The following is an 8,923-nucleotide window of genomic DNA, read 5'->3' as shown; positions in this document are numbered from 1 at the left end:
CTTCTGCTGCGCTCAAGAATTCAAATGCTCTAACATAGGTGAACAAATGCACATTGATGAATATGAGAAACTACGCAAAAGGTAAAACTCACTGGTGTTATTAGGTGGTGCCAAACGGGAGGCACGAACAAGTCTGCTTGATTCTTTGTCCTGTGTTTGAGGGCACACAGCTCCGAAGCCACCCTCCCAGACGCCCAGAGCCACTGAGCATCCAACAGGAGTATACAGAACTGTTTCTCCACTTCCTTCGCTGGGCATCGAAAGCGGCTCTGGGGAGAAGAACCCGCACAAAGGGAAATCCCAGTGCCTGGTAACTAGGGAAGAACTTTCCACATCGCCAAAGGATTTGGAATACCTGTGCCTCCGGCACATCGCGTTAATTTCACAGTAGTAATTCCTAAGCTTCCTCGTTCCCGCCGCTCCGAGCCTGGTTAATTTCTAACTTTCAGTAATTTCCTTCGTTTAACAAATATATAGGGGGCCTACTATGTGCTCAGTGCACTGGCACTCAATTTTCTAATCTGTCTCCTAAACAGATCTTAAGAGGCACTGATTATTTAAAGGTGCAAGTAGAAAAGCGTCTAAATAACTTTAAATTTAGTTCAAGAAATAAAATGCAGCGTTGAATTAGAAGACTAATTCCCTCTTTCAGGATATTCGAAACATAACTGTTACTAAACATTTATGTAAGAGATTAATGAAGAAGCCCCTTTTCCCCCTTATAAATACATTCATGAATACCAAAAAGTCCTCTTTAAAAAAGAGCTTCGTTTTAAAAAATGCTTAGAGTGAATATATTGTACTTAAATCTCTTAATGGCATGTATTTCCGTTCTCCCTCAAATCAACTCATAGTAATTCATATAGAAAAATATAAGTGACGTAGGTGACTTGGTGACCTGCCTGTCTCACGGTCGTGGTGAAAATTAACGAGGAACCACTTTGCACCTTGAGGATGAGTGGCGATAGCCACAAAAGTATCTACAGTTCGTAAGTCCTCTAAGCCGGTGCTGTGGTGCAAGGTAACCATTGATTTATTCTCGCAGGAGAAAGTAGGATGCCGCCGTGCACTGCTCTTATTTCCGCATCTAGCTTTGGGTTAATGATTGAGTCCCAGATACACCGGTGATGCTGATGACGTAGCTTTTCCGATCTCTGCCTTGTCGTCTGTTACTTTCTCTTGAGGACAACGCGATTCGTAAGAGTGTGTCTCTGCTATTTTTTTAGCCCGCGAGATAAATGGCGACTCCCGCCGGCGCCGTCACACTTCGGTTTAAACCTCGGGACAGCCTTCCCGGCTGCACCGAAGGCCGCGCGGCAGGATTCTGGCGGAGCGCGGCAGGAGGGGCCCGGCGGACGCGAGGAGGCGGGGAGCGCCGGGCCAAAGCGCCTCAGCCAATCATCGTGCACACCGCCTGACAACCGGCCAATCAGCGGGCGCAGAGCTCGGGGGCCCGAGCGGATAATACTAGGAAAGGGAGCGGAGGCTGGCGACTGCTGTGAGGAGCGCTGCGTCGCACGCTGCTGCGTACGCCTGCCTGCCACGGGAGCTTGCGACCTGAACCTGGTCAAGGCGGCCCAACCTTCCCGCCCAGCTAGGGACAGAGGAAGCCAAAAGCAGCCTCAGCGAGGTGAAGCGCCCGGGGCTGCTGAGGACAGATCAGAACTTTGCAGAGTCCGGGATGTGCGGGGCGAGGTCGCTGAGGATTTGACTCACCTTCTCCATGCCCCTTCTCCTCTACTCCTCATCCACTGGGCTCCGGGCCTCCAGCTGTCAACCCCCGATTTCGTGACAGGGTGTGGCAACCCCGATTTCTGTTTGCAAGCACAGCCAGCAGCCCAAGAGCAAGGTCCCAAGGCTGGATATCTTTTGCCTCGGCTGCTTAGCCGGGGCCTCAGAGTCTTGGTGAGTGCTGTGATGTAGCTGGGGTGTCAGAGAGGGCGAAGGGCGTGAATCACCTTTCCTATTTTACTTGTATGTCTTGCTTTAAAGTGCAAACCGTGTCCGATGTACAAGAGAGCCCACGCGGCTTAGCTCTGCGGGGCTGAAACACTGTCCATGCTGGACGGGGGCGTTTGCAGGTCCGTGCCCAGTGTCCCTATGGGGCTCTATTGGCAGCAGAACAATTTTGGCTTTTAGTTGATTAAAACTGCGGTGTGCTGGGGTGGGGGGATTGGGGGAGGATGAGAGAACCTCTCCAAGCCCAAGAGGGGCTCCTTGTAGTGGTGCAGGAGGATGAGAGGCGTGTGGGAGTTGTAGGGTGGTACCTCGCAGGGTCCGAAGGGCCCTTGTGATCAGAAGGAAACAGTTCTTCATTGACATTTTTATATTCAGCGTGGCCATACTAGTTGGGTATGGGTAAGCCTGATAAGTGGCCAAGGCCGACCTAGTTGGACACAATACTTCTGTGTGTGGTCAGTGCGTTTACCGAGGGCCTTGTCCCCAAAGCGTGTGTAAAGCCAAAGAGGGCTGTGGTTAAAGGTCAGGCCTAAAGATTCAAGAAATGCACGTGTGGTCTGGATGTGAAAGACATGTAGAGAAGTGGGCTCCTCGAGGGGTCGGAGGCGGGCAGACCAGGAGCTCTGGGCCCAAGGCCCGGGAACGGTGCCTGACGGCGGCGGTCGGTGGGTCTCTGGTTCTTTTCCTGTCTCTCCATAGCGCAGGGGACTCAGCGTAGGCCCGGGCGAAGCGTGCTGCGCCATGGCGGTCCGGCAGCCGGTTCCCGCAGTGGACTGGGAGATCGACGTGGAGAGCCTGGGGCTGGAGGAGGACGGCCGCGAGGCGCCGCCGCCCACGCCGCCCGGGCCCAGCCCGCCGCCGCCCGACAGGGACGGCGAGGATGACGACGACGCGGAGGACGAGGACGACGACGACGCAGAGGACGAGGGCGATGGCGAGGAGGCGGGCGCGTCCCCGGGCGTGCCGGGCCGGCCGGAGCAGCAGGATACCCTGGCGCCAAGGCCGCCTCCGGCGCCGCAGGCCTCGTCGGCGCCGGCCGGGCCCCCGGAGCGCGGCGCGAACGCGGGCGGCGGCGGCGGCGGCGGCGGCGGCGCGGAGCCGCGCAAGCTCAGTCGCACGCCCAAGTGCGCGCGCTGCCGCAACCACGGTGTGGTGTCCTGCCTCAAGGGCCACAAGCGCTTCTGCCGCTGGCGTGACTGCCAGTGCGCCAACTGTCTGCTGGTGGTAGAGCGGCAGCGCGTCATGGCCGCCCAGGTGGCGCTCCGGAGGCAGCAGGCCACCGAGGTGCGTACCTGCCGGCCCGGCTCGCCCCCGCCGGGCTGTCTGGGGACGCCGTGGGGGTCGGGAGTCGGAGGGGCGCGCTCCGCACACACCTGGGCCCGGGGACTCGAGGCTTCTGGCACTTTCTCAGAAGGATGGTGAAGACACCTCTGCCAACGCTGGCCTGCAGGGTCGGGAGGGAGGAAGCCGTGGCCATCGTTGGGGAACTTGGCAGAGAAGATTTTGTATTAAGAAGCAGGCAGAGAGGCCTTTAAAGTGGTTAGTCCTGTTCGGTACATTATGGGAAAGGTATTTTATTTCGATTTTTTATATTTTAACGTTTACTCTGGTGGTGTTGGGGGGAAGAGGACAGAGGTTGATGCAGTGCACGACGTCCATTGCCGTATTACCCGTGCTGATCGCGAAAAAGAACCACTTAGCACGTAGTGCTCACGGCGCTTCCGCAGTCACGGGCCATTTAGGAGAGAGAGAACGTGTCCTGCCCATTTTACAGAGGAGACCAAAAGTGACGTGGGAATTTAGAAGAAACTTCTGGCCTCGAGAACTACCTAAGAACCAGTTGACGGTTCTCTGTCGCCTCTCACCGCGGGTCTACGGCTGTGAGGAGAGCCTGAATCTTCTTTAAGGGAGAGGCTTTTCTTGAACCTGGCACTGAATGTTTCCTTGTGTCCCTGCACAAGCGCGCTCACAGGAGGGAGGCCGCGCGGGCCTGCTCGCGCTCAGGGCGCGGGAGGAGTTTTGATTTTTACTTTTTGTCCAGAAGGTGCTGGGGAGTGGATCACCGTGCCCGCTGCAGGCAGTGAGTGACCCTCATGGGAAACCTCTCAAGGGCCCCGGAGAGCGCAGCGCGCTGGACGCCTGAGGTGCCCCGACCCTGGGCTGGGGCGCGGCCCCCTCCCGTGTCCCCGCGTGTGTTGCACCGAGGGCTCTGAGATCCCTCGCGCTCCCTGCGACCTGCTGGGCGGGACGCGGGTGTAGAAGGGCCCAGAATTCCACCGACCGGGCGGTGACAGAGCGTGCGCCCGTCTCCTGCGGACTCTGAAGGTTTTGTTCGCCTTCAGGCGTCCCAGTCCCCCAGTGAAGCAATCCGGAGTTTTGGCCAGGCCCGAAAACTTCTGAGTTTTCTCTGTCAACCCCCTGTTCCCGGTCCCATCCGCCCTACTGCGGGGAGAAGCCGGCCCCACATCTCTGGCCAATGTCAGGTCCCTGGCGTCTTCGGCCCCGAGTCTGGGCTCCGAGGATGCAGCGGCCCGCCGCGGCTCTCTCAGAGCCAGGCTCCTAGCATCTCATCCACTGTGGATTTCACTTCCTCCCAGGCTGGGCCCCCACTTCTCGCTGCAGGCTGAGTCTGGGCCGACTCTAGCAACGCGGCCCCAGGGAAAGCCGGGGCCCTGCTCACCGGTTGGAGGCTTCGGACAGAGCTTTTAGCTCATTGTCCTGGAATTAAGCGGTGCTGATATTAATTCCTTTAGAATTAATTTCACATGGGATGGGAAAATAAATACATTTAGAATGAGGAGAGTTGCTGATGCCTCTCCCTTGTCTCCCACGTTTTTTTCAGGGCATTATTGATTATGTTTCTTGTGTTTACAGGACAAGAAGGGGCTTTCCGGGAAACAGAATAATTTCGAGCGCAAAGCCATGTATCAGAGGCAAGTCAGGGCACCCAGTTTGCTGGCCAAAAGCATTTTAGAAGGTAAAGAAAGCAACGCAAAATTATTCTTTAGCCTTTTAAACCATGTTCTGAGTGATTCTCATTATTCAGGCACATGGCATTTCCATTTCCATGTGAAGGAGCATTCTGAGGGGGAAATGCTTTTTTATTGGAAACTTCTGGAAGGATATCAGGATGTGAGAAAATGAATCTCACATACCTCCTGAGGTTTTTATCACTGATAATTTTTTCTGCTTAGTAGTTAATGGGTTAACATGGAGTGCATATGAAGTTTGCCCTAGTGTGAGGGAGGTACAGATACACTGCCAAATGATCCCAGAGCAGATGTCCTGAAAGGAAATAAATTTTTAAAAAAGAAATCTTTAGTTGTATTTGGAGCTAAATAGAGTGAGTCAAGTGAAGAGTTTAACAGCTACCCACACCAATAAAGGCCTTTAGTCTGGGCGATCCAGCCTTTAATCCCACTCCTTTTAATTGTATTCTTTTCCTCTCTGGATTATCTACTTAAATTGCAGTTATTCCACACTTCATTTTACCATTTTGACAGTCGAGATCATAGAATCTGGAAGAGGTTTTGAATACACAAGAGAAATGGAGGTTGAATTTGAATAGAGTGAAGTCTTCATGTGTTCACTTTCTCTAAAGCCTGGGAATACATTAATTTTTCTTAAAATATTACTGATTTTTTAAAAGCATCTCTGTTTGGGTATGGAATTTATTTATTGACATAATAAACAACGTATTGACTATCTTTCACCGTTTAGAGAAAAGGAAAGTTTATATTTGCTCTAATCACTGCCATTTTATGCGTCAGGTTGAAAAGCAGATTTTTTTTGGTTTGTTTTGAAGTAGACATTTGTATTCTGTTTTTTCTTATGTGGCTTCTGAATTGAGTTGTTTCTGGACAGGTTTAAAAGTTTGTTCATGTCTTACCCTGTGCTGTATACTTCTGACCTTAGAATGGCTTCTCATGCATTCAAAATGAGTTTGGTTACAAACTGGGTAAACAGATTTATAACCATAGGGACCACACTGATAAATTGAAATTGTGCCAAAGCAACTTGAGAAGTGAGAGGACTAAGTGGAATAGAACATTCAAGTAAATAACTTCCTGGCAAAAACTTACCATAGAAGTGTACACATTAATTTTCAAATTTTATTTTATTTGCAAATGAGTATGATGGGTTTGTCACTATGTACACACAGATATCACAGTGGATCCTTCAAACAAATTTGATAGTGGTGAGTGCTTGGGGATGGTGAAATAAAGTATTTTATGCTGCCAGGAATTCTATTTATGTTATACTAATCTTTGTTTTTGACTTTGTCCCTATTTATAAAATGTATAATGACTTAATCTGGGTTCTAGTGATTGCTTGTTCAACCATTTTGGTATCTGGCCAACGTGATTGGTACTGGTGAAAAATGTTTTAGACCAGTTATTTTCAGTATAGCAGGGGATCCCCCCCACTTTGTTTGTTTGTACTGATGGTCAGAGGTAGGGGTAGGGGCCTGGTTAAATTGTTCACTGCAGAGTCTGTTTAACTAGTTAACAGCTCTTTTCAGTTTTCTGTGCTTTTCTGTTTCCTGAAGTCTTTCCTCTTTTTCTCTTCACTAATCTGCTTTAACTTTCTCTTTTTTCCTAGTTCTCCTTGGATTATTCTACAACTGTAACAATGTGTACATAATGATCCAACTTTAGAAAATAAAAGTGACATCAGCTCTAGGTATAGATATCTTTTTTTAATAATTGAAAAAGATGACATGGATAGTAATAAAGCATTGATTGAAGCGACATGAGCAGCCTTGTCTCTTAATGTGTAGGAGCTTGGGGAGAATATTAAAATTTCAGCCAGTAAAGTATGCCTGTCAAAGTAAACAAACCTATCACAACAAAAACAACAACAATAAAAAGTTGCAGTATGGATATCCTTCCCCGTGAAGGGATCTATTCTAAATTGAACCCATACTTTTGCTTTCTGTATAAAAATACTAGTGATGTGGAACTGTAAATAACTGTCCTGCTGATTTGCAGTGTTTCTGTTACCTTCTGGATTCCCAGATTTTTCCTCATCAGATGTTAATGTCTTTCATGTGCAATGCTTGCTTATTTTAGGCTACCGCCCCATTCCATCAGAGACTTATGTGGGAGGGAGTTTACCTCTACCTCCCCCAGTAAGTGACCGGATGAGGAAAAGGCGGGCCTTTGCTGATAAAGAGTTGGAGAACATTATGCTGGAGAGAGAATATAAAGAGAGGGAGATGTTGGAAGCTTCCCAAGCTGCTGCCCTATTCCTGCCCAATCGCATGGTACATGGTTCTGAGTACAACTCCTACAAAAGTGGCTACAGTCCCACGCCAGTGGAACCACCAAGCAAAGACTTCTGCAATTTTTTGCCCACCTGCCTTGACCTCACCATGCAGTATTCAGGGTCTGGGAATATGGAACTAATTTCTTCCAATGTCAGCGTGGCCACGACCTACAGGCAGTATCCCCTGTCCTCGAGATTTTTAGTTTGGCCCAAGTGTGGCCCCATTAGTGATACCCTCCTCTACCAGCAGTGCCTGCTGAATGCTACCACGTCAGTTCAGGCCCTGAAGCCTGGGGCCAGCTGGGACCTGAAGGGAGTACGACTGCACGATGGACTCGGAACAGATCATGATATAATGCCACCGAAATTGGAAGGCTCTCTGGTGCCGCCTCACACTCCTGAGGGCCAGATCTCAAGAAGTGACCTTCAGGGTCACCAGGCCGTCCCCGAGAGGTCTGCGTTCTCCCCACCCCAACGGAATTTTTTGCCCATTGTTGACACGGACTCCCTGGCAGCTCAAGGGCACGTCTTAACCAAGATCAGCAAAGAAAGCACCAGGCACCCTCTGCCACTTAAACATAATCCATTCCACTCATTATTCCAGCAAACTCTTAATGACAAATCAGGTCCCGAGTTGAAAACATCATCTGTCAAAGAGGCCTTTGAAGAGGCCCCTAAGAAACCCAGAGAGTGTTTAGTCAAGGAGAACCAGAAGTACACATTTACAATAGATAGATGTGCAAAAGACCTTTTCGTAGCCAAACAAGTTGGAACAAGACTCTCAGTGAATGAACCGCTGTCATTTTCTGTTGAGTCTATTCTTAAGAGGCCTTCGTCTGCCATCACTCATGTCTCTCAGTGAAAGGCTGCTTAAATGGGAAGCTGGATTTTCTGCAGTCTCAGAGGATTCTTACCAGTCACTAATTTTTTTTCAAAGAAAGAAGTTGAGATGCTTGTATAAAGAAATTTCTAATGTAAATGATGATGATTTTAAAAAATTCTATATATTCTTAATGCATGTACTTTCCCTTACCACATAAATATATTTAAACTTAAAGATGGATCTTGCTGATGTGCAAATTGTGAAGTTTCAGGCTTTACACAGCATTTCAAAAAGCAATAAAATTGACACTGTCTTCTAAAAGACCCAGAATTTGCTGAAGTGAATAGTTTCTCTGTCTAGGTGAAAAAGCTAGTGTCCATGAAATGTGTTCTTTATTTTTCTACGATCCTGTGTATTTCCAAGTGCTCTTAATGGTTGCTGGGGGCCATAGGAGAACACTTACAATGCCTTAGTTGTGCATTTTGGAGGACATGTAAATGTAGGTATTCAAGACTGAGGCAAAAATAGCTGTAAGGAGAACATAGGGAAGATTTTTATGTTTATAGAATCTTCATTTCATGTGGTTGGACAAAGTTGAATTGAAGAGCAATCAAGTTTAATATCTCATTTATACGACGACATGGGTTCTTGGAATGAGTCCCAGTTTCCTTCCCTGATGGGGATGTGTACGTGGGGCCTCAGGCTTCCTTTCTAGGTTGAACATTCATTCTGTGATTTTCAGGTTGCTGGGGGCCACAGAGCAGCTTCCCCAGCACATGGTTGAACCCCCTCTCAGTTCTGTGTTACTTTGCTCTTCCCTGGGGTCTGGTGACAGCAGGCAGTTAGCAGCAGGCCGAGTCACGACTCTCAGCT

At 49.3% G+C, this 8,923-nt stretch overlaps 1 protein-coding gene across 5 annotated transcripts; it reads left to right on the top strand.

Annotated features, from left to right (window-relative positions):
- The first annotated feature begins 1,157 nt into the window (after window positions 1-1,157).
- DMRT2 (doublesex and mab-3 related transcription factor 2) lies at window positions 1,158-8,373 on the top strand. 5 transcript variants are annotated; one of them, XM_033440241.2, is made up of 5 exons: window positions 1,158-1,905; window positions 2,659-3,243; window positions 4,834-4,936; window positions 6,562-6,642; window positions 7,032-7,166. In XM_033440241.2, exons 2-4 carry the CDS (start codon window positions 2,701-2,703, stop codon window positions 6,615-6,617), a joined length of 702 nt encoding a protein of 233 aa, XP_033296132.1. In that variant the 5' UTR covers window positions 1,158-1,905; window positions 2,659-2,700; the 3' UTR covers window positions 6,618-6,642; window positions 7,032-7,166. The 5 variants fall into 5 exon arrangements, with proteins under 5 accessions (XP_033296132.1, XP_033296131.1, XP_004276480.1 ...); XM_033440240.2 differs by having other exon boundaries at window positions 1,159-1,905; window positions 6,562-7,098; XM_004276432.4 differs by lacking the exon at window positions 6,562-6,642 and having other exon boundaries at window positions 1,429-1,905; window positions 7,032-8,373.
- Window positions 8,374-8,923: the final 550 nt, after the last annotated feature.

Source organism: Orcinus orca, chromosome 6 (genome assembly GCF_937001465.1).
Source record: "Orcinus orca chromosome 6, mOrcOrc1.1, whole genome shotgun sequence".
Taxonomy (NCBI): Eukaryota; Metazoa; Chordata; class Mammalia; order Artiodactyla; family Delphinidae; genus Orcinus; species Orcinus orca.
The sequence above is the reverse complement of the archived record's forward strand: the minus strand, read 5'-3'. Positions and strand labels throughout refer to the sequence as shown.

Coding starts and splice junctions, on each gene's coding strand:
- DMRT2 (XM_004276432.4), top strand. CDS start 2,701: ATGGCGGTCCGGCAGCCGGTTCCCGCAGTGGACTGGGAGATCGACGTG. Junction 3,244..4,833: donor GGAGGCAGCAGGCCACCGAG/GTGCGTACCTGC, acceptor TTGTGTTTACAG/GACAAGAAGGGGCTTTCCGG. Junction 4,937..7,031: donor GGCCAAAAGCATTTTAGAAG/GTAAAGAAAGCA, acceptor TGCTTATTTTAG/GCTACCGCCCCATTCCATCA.